The 25034-nt window shown below is 42.1% G+C and overlaps 1 protein-coding gene and 2 long non-coding RNA genes across 3 annotated transcripts; 2 read left to right on the top strand and 1 right to left on the bottom strand.

Annotated features, from left to right (window-relative positions):
• Positions 1-7238: 7238 nt before the first annotated feature.
• Positions 7239-8806, top strand: sna (snail). Its single transcript, XM_064679324.1, has one exon. It carries the CDS (start codon positions 7446-7448, stop codon positions 8649-8651), a length of 1206 nt encoding a protein of 401 aa, XP_064535394.1. The 5' UTR covers positions 7239-7445; the 3' UTR covers positions 8652-8806.
• Positions 8807-15935: 7129 nt separating this feature from the next.
• LOC135426302 (uncharacterized) lies at positions 15936-17281 on the bottom strand. Its single transcript, XR_010435887.1, has 3 exons — positions 17253-17281; positions 16413-16543; positions 15936-16315 (listed from the first exon to the last, which is right to left on the bottom strand). It is a non-coding gene; the product is annotated as an uncharacterized LOC135426302 (long non-coding RNA).
• Positions 17282-18785: 1504 nt separating this feature from the next.
• LOC135426270 (uncharacterized) lies at positions 18786-24395 on the top strand. The gene is made up of 3 exons (XR_010435883.1): positions 18786-19072; positions 23636-23744; positions 23922-24395. It is a non-coding gene; the product is annotated as an uncharacterized LOC135426270 (long non-coding RNA).
• Positions 24396-25034: the final 639 nt, after the last annotated feature.

Below are 25034 nucleotides of genomic sequence, written 5' to 3'. Positions count from 1 at the left end.
GCCGGGTTCACACACCAAACCTAAAGGTAGGGTTTTCAACCGTAAGCCGAGCTCTGCAAATTCGTTTCACCAGAAAAAATGATCGCAATATACTAGATTATAAAATACTATTCTAAATCTAGACACATTTAAATTTTTGAGATGGATTTCTATATATATTGTATATTAAGATTATTTTGATACAGGGTGTATGGAGCGTTACTTTTTTATTCGAAGCTGTTTCCGGCATATTAGCTTAGTTTACTGCAGAAGTCATTACAATATTTCTAAGTATCTTAAATGCCAAAATAAGCATGACTTTCAATTCTTTATTTTTTAACACTATGCTACAAACCTCATTATTATATTATGATCGGGGATCAACTTTACCCTCTCAAGCAACCTCGTGTGACAGACAGACTTGCATGCTCGACTACTCGTTTATTATCGGAACACTTGGCACGAATTAACATATACACAGAATCAAGAAAAAGAGGGCCAGGCCCGAGGCAACAAAACGCACGTGGGGTAATCGGTAATCGGTGCTGGGCAAGCGGTTGGGGAAAGGTTTCGTTAGAGCTTCGATAAGCGTTGCACAAAAGGTTAAATAGCAGAAATGTCGAGTGTAGTTAACCATAAAATTTACTGCCAGCCGAACGGTCTGCCACGCAGCTGGATGGCTGTCTGGAAGGTTCGTTGTGGTACGGCCGATCGGTCGGTCGGTCGGTCGGTCGGTCGATCGGTGGGGCTGGGACGGAGACAAGAAGCGCAGGCAATGCCAAAGACGCAATTTATACAAAATTGAATGGTGGTGGGAAACGGAAACAATGAGGCCCGATTGTCATCGGCTGATAGTAGACATAGTCCAGGAGCTTGCGATGTGATTGCCCCATAAGTTGCCGTGCATAATTATCACGCGAGCATAATCAAATTTTGGATGACGCAAAGAAGCGGGAGATGGAGCAAGAGCCGGAGGTGGAGGAACATGAAACTTTGGAAGCCGACACAACTGTGTTTACATAGCGCTGAGGACGTGTCACAATACAGTTCGGCACGATACGGGGTACGGCTCGGCCTGCCCTCAGATGGGTATCTTAACTTGCAATGTCTGTACAACAAGGTGTCAAACGCCACTGACAAATGAAAGCGAAACTCGTACGGGACACCTGGACACACACGAAGTGCCAGCACATTAAGTATATATTTATAGCGCCAGTCTCCAATCTCTGACCATTGTCTCAGCTCAAAGGTCTGCCCGCCTGTCTGTCTGTCTAGCTGTCTGTCTAGCTGTCTGTCAAGTTGACATGTAAATCGTTAGAACGTGCTGGATTGATTGTTCTCACTTTAACGCGTTTATCGATTGTCCAAGGGAAAAGGGAAAGGGAACTGGGGGCGGGCAGTTCAGTTTTACACTCACTGATCATTTGTCAGGCAACTAATGCTCGATAAACTCGTGTAATTTGTAATTGTAAATACGCGAGTTTGTCAACTGGGCTCATTGTTATACTGTTGTACAATTCTCCCGAAATCTTCATTTTTTGTGTTTTATAAATCTTTACCCATTTTCGATTTGTTAATGTGGGTACATTATGTAAACAATTCAAAGGATTGGCAATTTCTACGAAGGATTTTTGGTTTTCTAATGGACAGCGATTTGGTATTTCCCACGAATTAATTTTGTTAATTCGTGGGAATGCATTTTATATGGAGTGTCTGGATAATTAAAGATTTATCATCTTACAATCTTACACATATAGCTAGACTTTCACTTGATTTATATGTGAGTAGGTCTACATACCTTAAATTTAAAGTATTTATATTATTTACATAATTAGTGACAATGAAAATATTATTTTTATTAATTATTATTCATTTAACATACTTCTATATTATTTTGTTGTTTAAACAGAAGCCTGATTCGAGTTCAAGCCACCTGCAAACATCTTTAGAATATTTTGCGGATTGCAATGGGGCAGCTGCTGTTATGCAATTTGTGTTCCATCTAATGAAATGCATCTGCATAACAAGAACAAGAGCATATCGGAACAAGACTCATTTACCTACCATTGAAATGCTGTGCACATGCCAAAACGCGAGGAAACAACAGAGCAACAGAGCAAAACAATTGCGGTTGCATTACCCGGGCAGGGAATATGAAATTCAACAAATGCAAAATCAAAAGGCAGCCCAGGACCAACAAAGGACATGCCTCAGGTAACGCACGTTGATAATGGCGGCAACGGCAGCGGCATCGGCAGCGGCGGTGGCATGCCGCCAAAAACTCGCAGGGAAGCGCAGGCGCTGACGAGTGCTGCCCATGGTGGTGGTGGTCGTGGCGGTGGTGGTGGTGGTGCACTATTGTTTGTCACATGCTCGTGGCAGGAGGGAACGCTCCCCTGCTCCCGAGCCCGGCTCCTGCTCTGGCTGTGATTGTTTTGATGACGATCATGATGTTTTGTTCCTTTTTGCTTGAATTATCCTCGGCGTGCTCATTGTGCGTCTGCAGATGCAAGTCAACGTCCGAGTACAGCATCTCTGCCTCCTTCCTCACTCTAAGGGCTGTGCAAACAGATGCACGTCTTGCCAAAAACCCCTGGCCAAGACGCAGACGCAGACGCTGGCGAGACGCGCCAAAGGAGCAGCTGTCAATGCCAAGCCACCAACGCGCCAGCCAACACCCTCAACAGCATTAGCCGAGCATCGGCATCGGCATCTCAGCATCCGAATCACCATCGCCCGGTTGACAGAAACTGATTTGTGCTGCCTGCCCGAACGGCGCAGATGCAATCCTTGCGCTGTTTCCTTGGTTTCCCGTTTGCATTGTTGGGCCTGGCCCGACCGGTGTAATGAGTTTTTTTTTTGCCTCAACATTGTTTTGGGTATTTCTGTTTTTTTTTTCAGACTACCAAGAGCCTCTGATTTGGCCTAAGGTCCTGCTGGTTAGCCAACGGCTGGCGAAAGGTGTTAAAAATGCTGTTAATAAGGGCGTAGCACTCGGTTTATACTAGCTTAGTGATTGCATCAGCTGCGCTTCAGTTTGGCGGGATACTTTTTATGATTTTTTGAAAGAATTTGAAGGATTGTAAATTCTTACTCTATTTAAATGCAATTTCCAGCTCTGTACATTTGAATATTTCGGGAAAAAATCAACTTTCGCCTATGATTTAGATCCTGCTCTTCAAAACCCCAAGCAGCTGATGGTCTCACAGCACAAAATGTATAATTCGGGTATAATAATGATAATATATGTGTGCGAGAGATCTTTATATCTTATTTTAGGATTTTCAACTATTTCTACATTTAAATGGTGCTTAAAATAAATTTTACAAGTGGTCCCGAAACTCTTTTCTTGTTTTGTACCTTTATATAAAATATTGTTGGGAAAAATATAATCAATTATATAAAAATAAAGTTATTGTTTTAAAAAACTTCGGACTTTTATGACTCATCTGCAGGACATAATCAATTACTACAGTATTTTATGGTTCCTATAGGAAAATAGCAGCTCTAAGCCATGTGCAAGGACATTAAATCTTCGGCGTGTCGTCATATATTCCTACTTAATATTCTCTCTTCAAGTTGAGCTAAAAGTAATCTCATATAGCATTGTGCTGCTCTCTCTCTCTCGTTATTTTTCTATTTCTTGTATTTTGTTCATAAACTCAAGAGCATTTAAATAGTATTGATTTTAGCTAGCTCATTATTTGTATATAATTATAACATAACTGCTAACTCCCTGTTATCTAGAGTATTTCAGTCAATAATGTTGTATCAAATTTTTTTTATAAGAGTATTAATGTCATATCCTCTACCTTCCTAAATGTTTCCTGTTTTTTCCATTGCGTTGTGCCCTTTCACTTCCTGAGGACCTCCTGGTGCATTGCCTAAACCTTAATCGCCGCAGCACAATTATAAAATATTTACACACTCCATTTGGGAGACACGTTTAATAGGCTAAACAGCACGCTTAGTGTATGCCATAACAGGACATTCTCTACAAAATCAGTTTACTAAAAAACAGATAAAAGAGGAAAGGTAGCAGACGAAGCGGGAGAGTGAGTTTGAGTTTCAGGATGGCAACGGGATTGCGTTGACACACAATGCGCTTAATGCCGACGCATTGACAGGATAACGAAGCGTGAATAGGCACGAAACCTGCGCGAATGTGGCCTGGAGTCGGGAGTCAAGGCAGATGGCAAGTGGCAGGACAGAGGAGAAGCTTCTTTGGGGGTTGGCGTTCTTTGCGGGGTCATTCACAATTTGGCGAGAACAATGGGCCACAGGTAGCCGATGAAGATTAAGCGGCACCCGCACATAATCACGGACAGACAGACAGACAGACATCTCGATGCGGCCAGGTGATCCAACTTTTTGATTTCTTCTGGCTAAGGACATTGATATGCCGCCGGCAGCGGCAGTGGATTCCTGGAAGCAATTCCTTTCGCTGGCTTTTCAAAACATTTACTCCAATGTGTCTGCTCAGTCGGTCTTTTATTGTGTCAGGAGGTCCTGAGGCCTATTGATTGTGCAATGCACCCGGCTCTAGGCCCGTGGCAGTGATTTTCTCCGTTCCCTACTTCTTTCATTCCTTCTTTCAGTTTTTGGCTTCGATTTCGATTTATGGATTGGAAGTTCTTTTGTTTGTGCGAAAACGACGAAACAGCAACAACAATCGGCAGCAGGTCTGCAGTTGCCCTAAGGATCTGGTCTGGGGGTAGTAATCAACCATTCATTGTCAACGACATCACACATCGTATATCTTGGGCCATAGTTTGTTTTCTTTGGTGGTATTTTTCTTCAGTTCCCTTCTTTATTCCGAACTTCTGCTTATATATTTTTGCTAAAAGGTGTGCTAGTGCACCGGGCCAGGCTGCACCCAGGCAGAGAGGGAGAGGGAGACAGATAGAAGGATCTCCAAAGATTATTAGAACTTATACTAAAAGTCCATAATTCAGACTCAAGGAAATATTTAAAAGCTCTCGATCTTGACTGTAAACAAAAAAAAGACTGAGATGTGAAAAAGATGCTTTTCATAAAATACATTTTTAAGAGAAAATATATTCTGGTCTCATGGCAAGCGGTACAATTTTCCATCTTCTGCTCTGTGTGCGCTCCATTTATTCTGTTCATCTGCTGACCCAGTCTACTCTCTCAACAATACGGACCATCATTCCCTGTTCAGTGCATTGTGCATGAGCACAAGGTGCAAAAATGGGACGGGCCCATTGTCTGCAAAATGTACAACAGGGCCAGAAAAACCATGGGCGCACCTGCGAATATTCTAACGGAATCAGATAAAGTACCTCGGGAAAAGGGTTTTCCCATCCACGCTGCCTGGATGAATGGAGTGCGGCTAGTGAAAACATCGCGACACCGTAATCCCAAGCCAATGCTAATGAGCGGACTAGCCACGGCGCAGATCCCAGCAGGTACTTGACAATTGCAGGACGACAAGTGCTAGGGCTCTCAAAAAGGTATTTGGGTTTCTCCGCCTGATGAATGAAACGGTTTGGAGCGCGGGTTATTTCGCGCTGTCCCGCGGGCAATTCCGCGGCGATATTAGCATAGTGATCATTAGGTAGTTGCCTTGAGATGCCATGGATGGTAATTGTGTGGAATAACACACGTAATAACCGAAATAGCCGGGAACGCCCGTCAGGTAGGACCGGGAGGCATCTTCTTCGCTGGGAGAAATTCCCGCGAGTCGGCTTGCCATGGATTGGCCAATCGCCGCTTGTTTTGCTTGAGTTTCGCTGACTGCGTAATTGGATAAGCTGGGAAATTACTTTAAATCCAATGCTGATCCACATCCGGACGTTTGTTCGTGTATGTGATTGCCTGTCCGGTGCGAAGTGAAGCAAAGAGGAAAATCCATCATAGGGAAACTACAAAATGGAAATATGGATTGCTTACTTGCCGCATTTTCCATCACACCCATGGCCAGGCGAGAGTCGAGTCCTGCGATTGGTCAGTCTGGGAACGCGATCGCTTTGGGAATTGGAATTTTAGCACTTGGAAATTTGTACTTTTTGTCATCGCTTGGGTTTATCAAAACTTTTGGGTTTGCTACATTTGCTTCGGTTTTTTTTTTTTGTATTCTCACACATTGCCCTGGGAAACTGCTAGGAATGGGGAATATGCGTGCGATTTGGTTTTTTCGATGGCTGGGAAATCAGTTTTCAATGTTTTTGGGAACTTGGCTATGCGGGCTGGAATGTTTTCTCTAGGACATGGGCAAAACAAATCTATAGCCTCTCCAGTGTTTGATCATGTATACAAAGAGTGAAAGAGGGGATGTGGGATAGTTATTTATGTTGTGCGATGAGGCAAGCTCAAGTCAAAAGTGGGATACGCAGGGAAAATTCCATAACAAGATGGAGAAAAACCTGATAGCGCTGCGAAGTAATCGTTAGAGCCTGAGCGATAATAAGTCAGAGAAAAGTGTACCCAAGAGCTAACATATTCTACGAGGCCTCATGTCTATTTAAAGAGCTATACTTAGGTGCGCAATGTCAATTGTAATGCCAGCACAGCTCAGGTTCAATTTGCCTCCCCCCGTTTGAGGCACCAGCGCAGTGGCAGATGTCTACCAGAAACTACCCCAGTGGAGAGTCCGGGAATCCAATTTGACTCGTGAAAAATGCCAGCGCCTAAAAATAGAAACTCAATGTTCGGAGCTGGCGAAACGAGGCAAATGAAAGCGAAACTCAAATTCCATAGAAGCTAGCAATACCTGCAATAGATTGAGTGGTTGGGCCCTGCCGGACACAGGGGATGGGGCTGGAGTCTTGACGAGTTATTACAGCACGGATGTGCGGGGAAACAGGAGAAGCTCGAGAACCGTCGATGAGGTCGAGAGCGCACTGTAAGCGAGAAGCTGTCATAAGTTATCAAGTGGTGATCGTAGCGCCCGCCAGGGAGCTTGCCACATTATCTGCCACCATACCTGAGGGTGCGCCTGCGTTGGATGCTCAGAGTTTCTGAGTTCCGAGGGACTCTCCGAGTGTTTCCCCGAGAGCGCTGTCAGGTAACCAGAGTCAGGTAGAGCGAGCGAGAGAGCAAGCAAACGAGAGAACAACAAATGGGAAACACGCAATAAGGGTATGGGAAAAGTGTGCGTGTGTTGGTTGTTGGTGTTGTTATTAGTGCTACCTAGCGAGGTACACGTGCGCCCTGCCTCTGCGTGCGTGTGTGTGGTGTGCGCGTGTGTGTTAGTGTGTGAACTGATGAAGAACCACCACCAAATGGCCAGACAGCAAGCAGGCAGGCAGCAGCCCCGAGAGAGCTGCCGGGCATATAAAAGAGCTCGCTCGGCCCTCGACCTGTCACAGCAACCTCAGCGCTCGTTGAGTAAGCAACACTCTCGACCTCGATCTCTCAATCTCTAGTGTTTCGGAACTACGCGTTACCAAACGATCATCTACTTCAAGGAAGACATAACCCAGACTAAGAACAAAACTAACGACATGGCCGCCAACTACAAGAGCTGCCCGCTGAAGAAGCGCCCCATTGTCTTTGTGGAGGAGCTGCCGCAAACGGAGGCCTTGGCTTTGACCAAGAGCTCATTGTTTGCACCAGCTCAACCAATACAGGAGGAGCAGCCACAGGATCTCTCACTCAAGCGGAAGGCCAGCGATATTGATTTAGAGGATTATGAGCTGCCTGCCAAGCGTGAATACGTCTTGAATCTCTCGAAGTCGCAGCTGACACCACGCCGTGCCAGCTCGCCGCTCAGCTCCGCACTGCTCTCCCCGCCCGCGGAACCCACAAGCCCGGATTACCAACCCACTGATATACACATGCGCGGACTGACAGCTGCCACCGCCGGCTACACAACGAATCCGTATCAATCGGCCTTTGTGCTGGCCGCTGGCTGCAATCCGATCTCAGCGCTGTGGAGCAGCTACCAGCCACATCTGAATGCCGCCGCGTTCCCATCGCCAGCCAGTTCGCTGGCCTCGCCGCATTCGGTGTACAGCTATCAGCAGATGACGCCACCGTCAAGCCCTGGCTCGGATGCAAGCTCCGAGCCGGAGGATCTCTCCGTGCGCAACGACATTCCGCTGCCAGCGCTCTTCCACCTCTTCGATGAGGCACGCAGCAGCAGCACCGGCAGCCAGATCAGCAGCAGCAGCAGCATCGCCTCCTACTCCTATGCCGCTAGCAGCAGCTCCGGCACGAGCAGCAGCAACAACAACAGCAGTGCCTCGCTCGTGTCCAAGAACTATCGCTACAAGTGCGACAACTGCCAGAAGATGTACTCCACCTCGATGGGCTTGTCCAAACATCGCCAGTTCCACTGCCCAGCCGCCGAGTGCAACCAGGAGAAGAAGCAGCATTCGTGCGAGGAGTGCGGCAAGCTCTATACCACAATCGGAGCGCTCAAGATGCACATACGCACCCACACTCTGCCCTGTAAGTGCCCCATCTGCGGCAAGGCCTTCTCACGCCCATGGCTGCTGCAGGGTCACATACGCACCCACACGGGCGAGAAGCCGTTCCAGTGCCCCGACTGCCCGCGCTCCTTTGCTGATCGCTCCAATCTGCGCGCTCACCAGCAGACGCACGTGGATGTTAAGAAGTACGCCTGCCAAGTGTGCCACAAGTCTTTCTCGCGCATGTCCCTGCTCAACAAGCACTCCAGCTCCAATTGCACCATTACAATTGTCTAGACTGGCGCTGCTCAGCACAGGACCAAGAGGAACCAAAGCAGACACAAACACATTCCGCTGGCGAGGATTAAACCTAACCAAACCAAACAGACAATAATCTAGCCTCAACTCATAGTTAACATAAGGTCTTATCGGTTTTGGTGCTATACATTTAAACAGTATAATATATCATATTTATTTCAGTTTTTAATATTTGTAGCTCCTAAGTTTCTGTACATTTGCCATTTTATCAGACAGCATTTGACCAAATTTATGCATTTAGCTATTAACTTTTATTGAACTTGGATAATTTATGAATTATGTTTAGCAAATGTTTATGTTAAGATCTTTTGCTAGTTTTTAAGCTATATATATTTTTATAAAAATAAAACTTAAGCCATGACAAAAACGAAGTTCCAAACTGTTATTTATTTATTTTGCAAAGTATTTCCAACTGCTACAGATTAATTGTCGAGCACTTCCTCAAAGAAAATTTCCTTCCTTCCGTTCTTGCTCTCATATTTCAATCACATTGGGATTTGTACAATATATACTTATAGCATTTGCCAGTTTTGTTTTTGATTTCAGTAAACCTGCCCGACTATTTCCCCATTTATAACAATATCAAATTCTGCATAAGCAAAATACACCTTTGGCAAAGGCAAACAATGAGTGGAAGGTTCCACTTTCGCTTTCAAAGGACTTCCTCTTAACCCGCCCCTAATATTTCATCAATCCGTATCACAGAAATTTGCACCTTTGGCAAACGCAAATATTTAATTAGCTGCCACAGGACATTATCGCAGCACATTTCCTGCGTTTTGTGCACGTCCTTTTCTCGTTGGCAGCAATCCTTTGCCTCAATTGTTTACCCAAAGGATCTAGGCGCATGCGTCCCGTCGCAGGTGATAGACGACGACGGCTGCTTATCGAATACTATTTGAACTAGCTGATTGACATGACAGACGGTAGAATCTACAGTAAACACTCAGCACACTCGACGCTCGACACTAGACACTAGACACTCCACACTAAACTCTAGACGGTAGTTTGTAGTACGTTTAAGCCATATCAACGCCAATGGCTCTTATCTGGGCACATTTGGACAACGTTTGTTGTGTACCTTCTGTTCTGAATGCTCGATAATGCAAATGGCACTAAATCGTTTATTATAATTACCTGTGTCTGTGTTGATAAGAAGTGGAACCCAACCATACACATGTTCCACCAGTCACGTTCCTTCTGCCAGATTATAACTGCAACTGCCAAGCGGCAATCTGAAAGGCATTCCGTTGGGTAGACAACATTAGTGACATTTTGGCGCGATGGCAACACCTTTTGGCCATAAATAAAACATAATAAAAACACATTCCTAGAAATACACCTTTGCACACAACTCAACCAAACAAAGGACAATCATTTTTAGTACGATTCTCTTTCTTCTTTTCGCGGTAATCAGAGCGCGTCGCTTGTGCAATTGCAAAAAAAAATAGTAGAAAACTGCAGGACAGGACAGAACAGGGCAGGACAGAGAGTACCGCTATGGGAAAACACCTTGCGCACCTTTAGCACACGGACAATGCACAGAAGTCAGTTTCTGATTTAAGCATAGCATAATACACTGAACAAAATGTACACACAAATCTTAAGAATTTAGAAAATTGGTTCTTCATAAAATATATAAGTTTTTTCAAAAGATTAAAAACTTGGTTTAAATTCTTATAGTAGGGTTAAACTAAGACCCGACGAATATGAAAACAAAATATGATAAAATTGAGGTCTTTTACGCTGATCAAAATAATAAAATAAGACTAAATAAAAATATATATAGTAAAGTTAAGGAATAAGTGTAAATAGTTGAAGGCAATTTGATCCCCAACTTATCTTGCTCTATAAGGTAGCTTTTCACATTTAATTTTCTTGTAGGTTCAGTTCGAGTTGCGGTGCCCCTAACTTCAATCTCATAATACTAACAGCTTTACTCTTTAAAGTGAGGAGGAGATAACTTGTTAATAACGGACATTATTTACATTACCAGAAGAGCCAAATATAATCGAATGGGCCGGGGCGTGTGTACCCTAATTATTACTTTAAAGTTTTTGAGCTTGAAAAAGGGGATTGACATTTTTATGACGTTATATTTATCCATAAGAACGATATGTGGAGAGCCTGAGCTACCAAGTCTGCATTTTAAAATTTTTTAATTGATATTCGACATGGCAGAATATAAGCATAGATAGTTGTAATTTCCAGATTTTTAATATATATAATACACATTAAATTATAGACTTTTTTCTAAGCGAATATCCGAAAAAAAGGCTTCAATATTTCACTTCAATAATTCTTTCGTTCCTTAAATGAACATTTATTTTTCGGAGTGTATTATACCTGTCGCCCAGTTGTCTGCCTTGTTGCCGTGTCACCTACTGACCTACAACTGAATGCACAATTCTTTTGGCTTCTGGCCGTATGATCTGTGCCGCCTTTGTTGTCGCATTGTTGCGGCATCCTTTTGCCAGGCTTTGGCTTGCCATTGTCCTGCCGCCGCAAAACTTGTAGCTAATCACTGCTGAGCCATCAGAAGACACAAACACACAGACATCCAGCAAATCCTTTGATTGAATGGCCAACAATAACAGCAAGAACAACTACAACAACTAGAGCCACCTGAAGCTGCAGGTTTGTGGCGCGGATCCACTTGGATTCGAGTCCCTGCTCCGCAGCGGAGTAGATAACAAATTGCAATTGACAAAGCAACCAGAGTCGAGTCAATCGGGAACAAGATGCGATCGAATTTGCAAGCAACATACGAGTCGTTGCCATACAAATCGATGGCTGGCCATGATACAAGTCGCAGCATTTGTAATTGCCGGCATGGAGAGGAGGAGATCAGATGAGGCATTTCGGCATCGGGATGGGGATCGGGCCAAAGTCGGGGCAATCAGTGAGCGGCGGCGCATGTCACACAATAACAAAAAAAAAACAAACAAATACGAATACAAAAAGCTCATGCAAAACAAACATTAGGAAATGCAATACGAATACGAGTCACAGCCACAGCAGCCACTTAGGCAGTCACTCAGAGGCAGGCCATGCCAGGCCAGGCCAGGCCGGGCTGGAGCTGGAGCTGGAGCTGGGAGTCGTGGTTGTCGTCGTTTAGGACGTCTGAGATTACGACGATTACGTTTTACTCCAAATTTGTATGCTGCCAGAGTTGTAATTGAAAAAGCATCAACATTAATCTTGGTAACTCTCGCGCAAGTCAGCGCCGCGATTCGCATTCGCATTCGCGTTCGCGTTCGATTTCGATTTGGATTCAGATTTCGTAACCCCCAACGATGGAGATCAGCAGATAAGCCAAACCAGTGAAGCGGGTGTCCCATGTGGGGGCTGCTGCTGCCGATGCTGGTGCTGGTGCTGGCAAATGCCAAATGCGGTCATGTTAAGGCCAAAAACATATTGCTTAATCGCTGCGCGGATGTGGAGCAGCAGATATGATCTGGCCCGCTCGACAAGTGAGAGATGACGATCGTCAACGATCGCATCGCATAAATCAAATGCCTGTGGAGAAATTGCAGCTGACAGAGCAGCCACGATGCCTGACGGCTCCATGTCGTGGACAACTGTCCCGATATTGCAGCTCATCAGACTCCGGGCATGTAAGCTTTATGGCTTTGGCATATGCAAAATGTGAACGATCGTGGCCAGCATGCGACACCCATGGCCCGCACCGCACCGCACCGTCTACATAAAGTACTAGTCGCTGCCAACCTGTCAGTTGATCTTAGCTAGTGCCAGTCAGTCAGCCTGGCAGTGTGAGCGACCTTAACTGTAAACCCATCCACAGACCGCATTAGGTTCTAGGCCCAGCTCGATCAAGTTCTGCGCCTCGAGTTACATGACCCAACAACAAGCGTGGCGTTAGTTGTCGCTAAGTGCAAGTCGTTGAGTCAGTCGCAGACTCGTCACAGTCCTGGCCCATCAACTTGTTGCCAGCGTTATTCTAGAGATGAGGGCTCGCAGTACAAAGCTTTGTACAATTTTGAAAAGCACAGTAAGTATTTATATTCTGCCCTATATTATAATTATTATTAATATATAATATATATATTATTATTGGTATTATCAATCAAGTAAGGATTTGCTTAATTATTTGGACGCTAGGGTATCAGAACAATGAGGATTCGGACTTAAATCCCAAGCTAGTGTTAGGTTTCATGCCAACTGCTAGAAACAGTCATTAAAAAAAGTAATTGAAAAATAACAATATTTATATTACTAATAATTATAATAATAATAAATACAAATTTTTTGGAATGTTTTTTTTTCATATTCTGTTTGTACGATTTTAAATATCAAAAAATATGAGACGAATTTAAAAATTTAAAACCTCTGTCCTATTGTTTTAACCTAACCAATCTTCTATGACAATGTACGAAGTTCTACTCTAGGAAGATTGGATAATCTATATCAAGAACTTTTTATATATGTAAAAAAAAACTCTGTCTGAAGAAATCAATCAATATCAACATATCACACAGTTCTCGTCAAGAGAATATAAATATTATTATCAGGGAATTATAATAAGCTTTAAGGAATTTGGAGCACATTTATAAAAGAGCTTGGCCAAGGCAGGCACCTTTGCTCATCTCTAGTATTCTCTCCGCGTTCCTTTTTCTCTCCTTCCCTCTCTCTCTATCTCACACTCTTTCTCTCTCCTAGCTGGTCTGGTAAGGCTATGCATCGTGCCTTTTGCCTTTGCTGTAGATCGCGAAGCGTTGATAAATGTTGTTACTTGTCGTTGCAAGTTGTTGTTGCTGTCGTTGCTCGTTGTTGTTGTTTTCAGTTGTTGTTATTGTTGCTGCTAGTCACAGTCGCTGCAAACGTCGTCCGATCGATGGGTGGTTATAGTTGACATGTCGTTTTGTGTTTCCTATGCTCATCATCGTCAGGGACGCGCCGGCGACATGATCAATGAGCCAAAGACAACAGCAACCGCAGCAGAGGCTGCGGCCGAGGCAGCTTCAGAGGCGATCGTGGCCTGACTTTGCCACGCTGATTGCCCTTGACAAGCTGGTATTTCTTCAACGGTTAATTGTGGCTATGATTTTTGTCAGCGGCATCTATGGCATCTATTTAATTAGTCGTAGTCGCTCTATGCTGCCCACCCCAAGCAGCAATTACTTCCTGCTTTGAGGGGCGTAGGCATCTTCTGCTCGATTTGAATTTCATAAAACTCAAAAAACAAATAAATATTGCATAAACTATAGTCAAAGGGGTAAAAAGTAGCACCCGCTGTCAGTCCCAGCCCAGACCCAGCATATCCGAATAGTTAATTTGCAGGCAAATCGATTCGATTGCTGCTCCGCGATTGCATCTACTTGACACACATCGCACGCAAATCGATGCGGTAGCATTTACAAAATATCGCATCGCATATGGAGTGCTCGCTTACAAGCCGATAAAGATGCGATCCGAAGCAGTCATCCAAAAATAACTAGCAATCATGATGAGCGCCAGTCCGGATCGACGTGACTCCATAGGCACACAGAAAGCCTACGCCCAAAAAAAAGAAAGAGATAAATGATTTATGTATGTGACTTTCTTCATGCAATTGAAAACTGGCCTACCTTTCGGTAACTCTGGTTCTGGTCTCAGGGAGTAGAATGAGGAAGGGATCTATGTCATAAACTTTGATGACTCTTCTGGGGGAAAATATGACTCGATTCAAGCTGTTGTTCCCAATTGGATCAACAAATTCGACTATTGACAATTTTGTGCAAGTGTTTTGCAATTTGTTTTCAATTTCTGTGAATTTTCACTTTAATCAAACCAAAGAAAGTGCATAGAACGGTAGTTCATACCATGCAATCCAATAAATTGCTATGAAAATATATGCTAAAAACTGTTGCAAGACATTCACGTGTTAAAGCCCCAACACACATGTGAAAGCAGAAAGCAAGCACAAGATCTAGACAAATGTTTTGCTATTCAAAATAAATCTTGACTCATGATCGATGAAGTCCAACGGGATGACGCGCATAGTTTGAGCTGAGACTATTGAAATATGCATGAGCTGCCAGCATGGGCTAGTCCGAAGAAAGACTTTCTTCCGTTTCCGCTACAACAATTTGCACGCGCTCCCTCCTCCAGCTCTATATTCATCTCTCTATCTATCACCAAAATGCATTTTATGAGCCACACACGCACACACACACAACCATGTACAGAAGTGTGTGCCACACATCGTAAACTAACAGTTTGTAAATTGTTCCATGTCCATCGGTATAATTAACTTTATCTGCTAGACGCACAACTGTTAGTCCGGCTGTTGGCCCATTGGCCCCTACCTGTTCTGATTTCGGCGCTGAAAGTGAAACCGTAAATTCCAGTCAGTCGCAGACCCCGAGCATCGCCTTTGGCCATCAAATCAAACATCAGGTGTCGGCATCTTCAGTTCGGGAAATGTTTCATTCAGGCCGGGCTTAGATCGGGGTTCCTTGTGCGCGCCCGGCTGTCGGCGGCCTCATCAAATTTTGGTCAGCTCGTAATTAATTTCATTGCAGCCAAAATAGATACATCTTCTTTGCCGGGCAGCAACACGCTGTGCGCCATATGGCGCTAGTTTAAAGCCTGCCTTCAGGTCCTGCCCCACGCCTACCAAACAACGCACAGCTCGCAGATAAGGCTTACTCTACGTCTCTCTCTCTCTCCCATTCTCTCTGTTGCTCACACGCGAGCTCACGACCCGCTTAGTTAGTTGCAATTAACACGCCACGCTTCGGGCCTGTGCCGTTCATGCGCCAAGTCCATATTGGAGTGGGAGTATTACGAGTAACGAGTGGCCGGCCCATTGGCCGAGCATTTGGTCATAGCTCACTTTTCATCAATTTTGAAACAAACAACAGTTGGCCAAATGCCGTAGCCCGTAGTTTTCCCTAATGAATTCATTCGCTTCACTTTTCGGTTGTAAACTGGGGTTCATTATCCTCGCGATACACATTTGGATGTGGGCAGTTGTTAGCCCCTGTCCGTTCTCTGGAAATGTTAAAAGGATTGTACATTCTTCAGAATTTATTGGGTGTGTCCGACATATATTAGTGGCGATTCGGCTTTGCATGCTCTTCCACATTTTGCGGCTCTTGCTGTATATTTTGGTACATTTTGATGGTGTTTTGATAAGCGGTCCTATGTTTTTGGGCTCTGCCCTCCGCATTAAATTAAATTAAAGGGTTCGAGCCGAGAAAGACCAAAAAGCAATGTAAAGAACTATTTTAAATTTCTGCCATTATGGTAGCTTAATTATATAATACACAATTTAAAACAAAAAAAAAATCATTTAAAAACTGAAAAGATATTTATCTATGCCAAACCTATGATCTCCTATTTAATCCGTATAAGCTTTGGCGATCCTGTTGTTGAGACGGTTCAAATAACTATACTTCAACAGGAGTCCTTCTTGAACGTAGTGTTTCAAATCGCAGGGGCGGCGGGTAGACGTAGCACCTTGCACGCCATCGTCCTGATAATTTGTGAGCTTCTTTTGTTGTATATATACCGTTGGCTGCTGTGCTCTGTATATGATATGCATCTCTATGAATAAAACTGTTTGTCCTGACTGATTGGTGATCAACGCACATCCCAACCGTAAGAGCTGGGAAGCTGAAATTTTCATTGTAGTTGCCCTATATTATGAAGGTTCACGTTTAGACGGGGTTTCGGGAAATTCCATGGACAAATCACGAATAACTTTGTATGAAACTATTTGTTTCTCAAACTTACTTTCAAAGATCGTTTTTAAAATTTATTTGAGAGGTATTTTACGCTTCTCGAAAAACCCATCCATCTTTGGTGGAAATGAGGGTCAAAGATTTGGTGGTTGACGTTTCCTGTTTAAATTCATTTCCAAAGATCTATGTGAAAAATAATTTGAAACGTGTTTCACACTTTTCGCAAAATCCAAACTTCCTCGAATAAAATGCGACACAAAAATTTTTGGGCAAAGTTTTAAGTTTGCATCTATGTATGCCTGTACCTACATACGTAAGTACATACATACATATGTACATACATGTATACATACTTATGTACATAAATACATAAATACATATGTACATACATACATACATACATACATATGTACATACATACATACATACATACCTATGTACACACATACATATATACATATGTACATACATACATACATACATATGTACATACATATGTACATACATACATACATACATATGTACATACATATGTACATATATACATATATATCTACAAACGTACACACATACATATGTATGTACATACACACATACATACTAATGTACATATATACATATATATGTACATACAAACATATATACATTCATACATATATACATACATATGTAAATTCATACATATATACATATGTACATACATACATATGTATATATGTACATGCATACAAATGTACATACATACATATGTACATGCATACAAATGTACATACATACATATGTACATATTTGCATACATATGTACATAGATACATACATACGTACATACAAACTTTCAAAAAAAACAAAAAGAAAAAGAAAAACAAATAAAATAAATACAATAAAAACGCACTACACTACTAGCTAAGCATGAAAAACTGCAGAGCCTACTTGAATTCTTGAGAATCGAGGAGTAGGGCACTTGGTAGAAATTCGTTTTATTTAAATTTGCAGCACAGCGACAAATAAGCTTATTTACGTTCGGTATTAGAAAACAAAAACGAATGCATACACATATATATACATAAATGCATACATACATGCATGCATACACTTACACACACATAATACTTTTACAGCTAGTATTATGAACAATAATATAATATTTATTTTTAATATATTATAATGCATATGTTATAAATATATTTCTGTGTTTAAATTGTTTATGCAGCTATGATGACGATTTTCGAGCAGAATCAAAATAATTACAGCACAAATCTTAGATAAAGAGCCGGCCAATCCAAAAATATTATAAAACTTAAAAACAAATCGGCGACTCTCAACAATTATTTCAGATGTTCCTTTTGACTGATTGTCTCACTGGCTGACTGACTTGGAATCCATCATTTTTAACAGATATACATATATAAATTTACTAGAAATAAAATATGAACTTTAAGTTTTAAGTTAACGTATAGATACGATATGAGGCCAATAAATTTGCATGCGAACTTTGTTGTGTCCGTTTTGTCTAATTATGATTTGTGTTGTCTAAGATTTCCATATCAAAGGTGAAGGCAATTAATTATCAAACGCTTGTTTGAAAACTAAAAAAATTTACATTTCTGCAAATGGAAACAAACGCAAATTAACACCTTAAATGCGGCTGTAACCTGTGCAGCAGCGGCAGCAGCAAAGCGGAACTGGCAATCGAATCGAGGCATATATCGAGCTATATCGCAGCTATATATCCAATTGCACCCACATGCCACTGCAGCACGCCACAAAAGCTGGCGCCAGATTCCGGGGCGAGTTGTTGTTGCATTCGACAGACTTTTCAATTAAAATTCAAATTGATGCAAACAAGTGGCCAAGCCCCATTCCAGTCCTCAATACCCAGTCAAAGTTGTTGTTGCTGTTGCTGTTGCAGTTGCAGTAACAGGCCAAGTCCACCAGCTCGACAAGTCCAGGTTCAGGCCCCGCATTAACAAATTGAAATTTGCTCGCGCCGCTTTGACAATGCAAACGCCCCCGAGCCAAAGCTCACAGCTGAATTGCCTGATTTCTTTATTTCAATAATTTTGCATAGATTGCCCCTAGAGCCATATGCATTATGCGAATAAGTCTTGGTAAAAACCAAACGAACTAAGAACCGTCAAACTGTCATTTGATGGCGTCGCCAACGACGCCCGATATAATCGCCAATTATTGGAGTTGCCTTTTGGCAACTTTAGTCGGGTGTCTGCTCAATATATAGTTCAAAGTCAAAGCTCCCATATCTCTAAAGTTGATCTGCTGTTATTTTTGATTAATTGCCCAGTGAGTGTGATACAGCCCGAAGGTAAATGGGAGGGCCTTAAAGTAGGCCGGCTCTACATAAAGTTGATTACAAATATTTCAGGGTTTGGAGTAAACCCATATTTGCTTAGTTTTTTAATACCTTTACCACAATAGGCTTGTTATATTAAAAATATAAATCAGACAATACATAAAAAAATACTATGAAAATTTCAACGGATGTCAAGGAGGATAGGTACTGGTAGGTAGGATGGGGCACTGGATTATATTTTTGGCTAATTTAGGATCAGACTTAAACATACTCTTTTCGGAGATCTTTGGTCCTAATACCGTTTATAGCAGCCTGTGTAAAGATTGATTGGGATACTCGCAGAGTACAATTTGGGATCGAGATTCGAGAGTGGAAGCTTGAGAGGATTCAATGAGTAATATAAAGTAAGTGACTTTAAATACCGAGAGATTCATTATTCTTAAGTATCAATAAACGAAATTACCCGGCATTGCTGGGATCAAATGTTACAGGTAGATGCAATAACCACCACTCGTATATTCGCCGATGATAATCGCATTTAATTATACATATACATACCTAATTTAATTTTACAATTAGCAAGTTTTGGTGCAATGTCAAGATATGATCTTTCAGGAGAATTGAGCAATATCTCTAAAACCCAATCTAACGCCTTTTAGATCAGCTCCCGTTCTTCTTATCACTCGCATTTTGAAAGTTCTGTCACTTCTGCTTAGTTATTGTCGACGGTTCCACACGCAGTTACCTAATGTCACACATTTTTCCATGTCACACATTTTTTGCTTCCCCTTGCTGCGGCATACAATGACGTTTCCTAGTTTTGCGGTCGGTCAAAAGTCTTCCTGGAGTAGAGTTACGGCAAGTGCAGAGGCCCCAACTCTCACTCAGTGTGCAGCAGCAGCAGCAGCAACAACAAGAACAGCAACAACAACATGCAGCTCTTAACTGGCAAGCATAATGCAACATGACATGCGCCGCATGTGCAACACAACAGCCGAGCAAATGTTGCAAATATGAGTTCATTATTTAAACGTTGACCAAAAACAAATTGACAAGTAAATGCGGCACATGGCTGAGTTTTGGTGCCCAGCTGAAGCCGAACTCCACGTTCCCGTTGGCGTGGAGTGCAGTCTCTGGGCATATGGTGGTTCCTAGGTGGGTTCGCATTTCTGCTCCAATAGATGCCGCTGATATTGTGCGCATGCGACGCTCTTGTTATTGTTGTTGCTGCACACACACGCACACACACACACTCGGGCGTCATCAACGCGCACACATTTTGCTCTTAAACGGACGACGCGTTGGCCGCTCCGCGTGCCACTTCAAAGGCCTGAAAACCGACAGAGCGCCAGGCACCACGCACCACGCCGCACCACAAGCTGGCTGGCTGGCTGGCTGGCTGGTTGGTTGGTTGGTTGGTTGGTTGGCGGGCAGGCGCCTTCTTTGGTGGCTTGATCTTTGGCCGGGCCAGGCCGTTGCCCAGTTGGCCGGCTGGGCTGCTTGGACGCACTTCCCACTTGTTTGCTCGCTCATTCGTTTTGCAGTTATGAGATGGCAACAACAACAACAACAACCACTTGAACCACAACAACAACAGCAACAACGTTTGTCGACGCGCAACGTCATAGGCTCAACTTGTTAACGCTTTGGCCTACAGTGTAAACTTGCGCCTCATCCTCTAGAAGCCCAACCTGTGGCCTGCCCCAATGGTCTGTTGTTGCTGTTCCTGTTGTTGTCGTTGTTAATGATGCCTTATAATGCCAGCGCGCCTGATTTGCCACAATTTATTATGAAAATCGTAATAATCTCAGAGATTTCTGAACCCACAAGACGCATTTGTCTTTGACGTCGGCGTCGCCGCTTATCTTTCGGGCCTGTTGCCTGGTCTAGTGGCGTCCTAGCCTGGACCCATCCGTCAGCGTCGGCGCGTCGATAGCTGGTTAATGTTTTTGCCGGCCATTCCCGCTTTGGTAACACGATACGCAGTGCTAGCCCCGCCCTTCCATTCACCCACCGACCAAGCAACTCGCAGCTTGGCTGGAGCTCTCGCTGCGCGTGTCATATTGGCATTTCCTCTTCTGGCGGGCAACGCCTACGCGGCGGTTCGGTTAGAGGTCCAGGGGACGAGGCTCGTCTTAAATCGTTTTCGAATTGATTTTTGCCGTCAAATTTGCACAGCCAGAGCTGAGCAGCATCCTCAGGTTCGCCATTCGCCATTTGGCATTGTGGATGTGGATCATTTCATGTTGCGCTTGTTGTCGTCGCAAAATGTTACTAATAGTTGGAAATTACAAGCCAATATCGTTTGTTTGCGGTACTCATTGACTACGAGCACGAGTTCGAGTAGGTGGGTTCCATAAGTCGCATTGATAAATGATAGACAGACTCCAGCTTTCTTCTGCCCATATATATGCATCATATATAAGATTTTATTTGACAGAATGCAAGCACAATATTACTTAAATAAAACCTTTGACAGGTTTTAAAGCAAATGAAAGCTTGCTGAGGCATTTATTGAATTTACTCAACGCACATGAGAAATGATTAAAGACATAGACATTAAATGTCAAAATTTGAAGGCAATCAATTTCAATTTTTAATGCCCATTCGTAGAGACTTCTGGGAAACTCATTTCAATATTTATAATATAGACCAATAGAGCAACCCAGCTTAAAATTTTATAGTCTAATATAATAATATTTATATATCTAGCTATATGATGTAGTGCTCCGATGGGAACTCTTGCGCTTGATTATGATATCATGGGAAATAAAAAAATTGCTTATATACGAATTGATAGCCTTGTTGCAGCTATCATAGTGAAGAATATGTCAACAAATTAGTTAGATATTTTGACAAAAGTCAGCAATTACACGCTAAACTTTTTTCCTTACAATTATGCAGAACTGTATCAAGTCAGAAAGGCTTCCATAAAATATTAGGGCATTTGCAAGTCAAATGTATACAGGTCATTTTATCTCTGACGAGTGGAAGTTAATTGATATTTTCTGTTTACTTTGTGAATAGACTACAACATTAAATACATATATTTCGAATTTCATCAATATAGTTTAAGCAGTGAGAAGCTTGAACAGAAGCCGAAATATAACATGATAATATTATCTTGATAAAATATTTAAATTTATAATTCTTTTGCGTTGCGATTTCTATGATAAGATTATAATAATTTCTATGATAATTATATAATAATTCCCTACAGGAATTATAATAATAAATTAAAGTATTTTATGAAAATATAAAAACTGGTAAAATTTAAGCAACAATCGGAACCAGCTTAACATCTTTATCTATATCTGCATATGTTTTCAGCTATTAAATTTCACATAAACAATACTCCCAATTCAAGTTAATCGATTTAAGACAAATTGAAATGCCAACGAAAACGATAAATAAAAGAGTTAAAATTCGCGCAATTGATAGATAACTGGAAAACTCAGTTAAAGCGCGCGTCGAAAATACCTGGCTGAATAATGTTTATCTCCCCAAATGCAACAAAGGTGTTTGCACATGTCCAAGCAAATAAAAAAAATATTGTTCGGTTGGAGTTGACCTGCCCCGCGGCCCGCTGACAACAGAGTTGTATACAGGATAATGCAAATAAATTCAGCGGGCAAAAACTTTGGACAAACAAATTGCCAGCCAGACAAGTCTGCACACATACACACTTACACACAATCACACACAGCACATGGAAAATCAAGATAAACGCTCTAATTGAGATTAAATTCATAATTACGATCGCACGGGCGACACTTTTATGGTGTTCTTTAATTAAAGTTTTTTTGTGCCGTACCGCTTGGTGCTTTTGGAACCACCAGGCCGAAGCTGGGGCTGGATCTGGTGTTGGCGTCGCTAAGCCAAGAAATTTGAAACGCGCTTAGACGGCAAACTGCAAACGGCAAGCAAGCGGCTGTGGTCCAGTCGACAGAGTCTTGCTTTTTGGGTTCTCTCTTGGAGAGCTGGCCGAGAAGGTGTTGAGTAATTTTCTGGAAAAGTGTACACTGCCCCCTTAGCCCCTTGAGTTACTTAAGTGCTGATTGAAATCGCAGACGCTGATCACATAAATTGCCAGATTTTCGGTGTACATGACAGAGACCCAGACTCAGACTCGACTGCAGCTATAGCCGCAGCCCCTTCCCGGTCCCCTTAAAATAACGCATAATTGCATTGTATGTTGTGTGTAATTGAAATTAATACGAGTGTATTACACCGAGCGAAATGACTTATTTCATATGGGTTAATTTGACGCCCGTGCATGTCCGATAATTAAGCAATTTAAGCGGCTTGCATATTGATTTATGATACCACAGCGATAACGACAGCGATAACTGGTAGCGTACAGTGGGCTTCCAACTGTTGAGATATGAACAAAAAGTTTGAAAAGTGCCAATTTTTTATACTTGGGTGTGTTTGGTTTTTTCTTTTGTGGCAGGAACGCGCATAGCTTAATAAATTAATCGTGCTGTAATATATCTCGTGTGTTCGCTAAAAGAATATTATTTTTACCCATATCTTTGAGCTTAGAAGATCGAGTTTGCCCAAATTCGGAATATACGCATGTGTTACGAATATTTCAAAACTTTCTTAAATTAATCAAAAGAAAACGCAATTAACAAATGTTGCCTTGCGTCTTCTATTTCATACAGTTCGCTTAAATTTTAAGTTCTGAAAGTCATAGATTTCCCACAGTGTAGAGCTAAGCGAAGATGATACGATTTAACAAAGTTCATCAGTTTTTTCATGAGGAATCGATCTTCGCGTAGTTATTTAAAATATTTGGGATGTTTATGTGTATTTTTCAAATCAAGATATTGTGAGATTCCTAAAATGTCAAAACGGCAACTAAAACATAATTAATAAAATAAACTATATTTTGTATTAAGAGTCTTAGAAAAATAATTCTCAGATTTACTTTATACTTTCTACTATATGAAATGAAAATAAAGGATTCAAAATTTCGGAAAGTCTGCAAATAATTAATGCCAACTTTATTATTGGGATCAAAATTGGCACATGGATTTACTGAAGCTTACACATTCAAGATCTTATGTTCAGGTAATTATCTGATAATTCCTCTCTGTTGTGTTTTTATTCACATTTTCAGCAAATAGTATACAGATCTTTTTTGACTAAATTATCAATTATTAGGGCTCGCGGGAATAACATCGATGCTTTTGGCAGCTATAGTTCCGATTCTCACATTACCATACCTATGTAAACTTATCATTTCAGCTGTGTGTCATCTATTCAAGCCTAGACCATCCGGATAAATCAAATGGATTCCCACACGCGAACGGACATAACTCCCACCTTCGTGATAGCCTCTCACACGCGCTGGACAAAACCCACCAGGCAGATGCCATCGCGGACGGCGCATTAATCGAATGCGTAAATTCGTCGAGATCGCTGATAAACCGGCTGCTGGGTAGCTCCAAAGGCGACCCAAGATGCTATCCAAAGCTCATTGAAACAATTAAATGGCGCGCGCGTTTGCGTCGCTTCTAATGATGATGGGTCCCTAGCCCCAGCCCCATCGCCAGGTCGAACTCAAGCTAAGACAACCCGGCTCTATAGATAAGGCATTAAAAAGCAATTATGACGACAAATCTGTAAACATACGGCAATCGTTTTAATGGCGGACTTAACGCAACATTTAGAAGGTAATAAAAACAAGGCGGGCGCCAGAGGCCCAGTCAATGTTGCATTAACATAAAAATGTCATAAGGTTTATGGGAGATGCGCTTAGCTAGATCGATCGGCCAGATATATAGCAGACAGCATTGTCAGCTGCCTCGGCGAGATCATTTTGCAATTGTAAGTGTGTGTGAGGGGGAGGCCCTCCAAGTGGCGAGGCCTGTGATAATTGCGTAGGTATTCGGGAAAAGCGACGCTAAGAAAATGTATCATAAATTATGAAATGTGATCGTTAATCTTTGACTCGGATCATGGTTCATTTATCTGTCGTGGCATATGAAATATTCAGCACTTAAAATATGTATTTGAAATATATCAAATGTGATTCATGATTTCAGTACTATTCGGATTTACTATCGAATAGTTATTTTAAAGAAAATGAAAAAACCATTTGATATTTCCCAAATATCGTACAGTAATTCCATCCATAAGAACGTACATAAGAAGTATACCACATATCATCTATGTCCTGCCAAGTACTTAACGTAAGTATCGATATAATAGACAAACTTTTGGAAGTAAATATAACATTCGGCTCGTGATTTGGTTTGCAATATTATACCAAAACTTTTGTAAACCTTATGTCAAAAGCTTAAGAGTTATGCTAAAATGTATGGAATAGAAAACTGAACATGATAAATATGATTCAGT

This window comes from Drosophila montana, unplaced genomic scaffold (genome assembly GCF_035044405.1).
Source record: "Drosophila montana isolate Dmon_TW-CO22-7 unplaced genomic scaffold, ASM3504440v1 contig_1_1, whole genome shotgun sequence".
Lineage (NCBI taxonomy): Eukaryota > Metazoa > Arthropoda > Insecta > Diptera > Drosophilidae > Drosophila > Drosophila montana.
The sequence above is the reverse complement of the archived record's forward strand: the minus strand, read 5'-3'. Positions and strand labels throughout refer to the sequence as shown.

Excerpts from the sequence above, each read along its gene's own strand:
- sna (XM_064679324.1), top strand. The coding sequence starts at position 7,446 with ATGGCCGCCAACTACAAGAGCTGCCCGCTGAAGAAGCGCCCCATTGTC.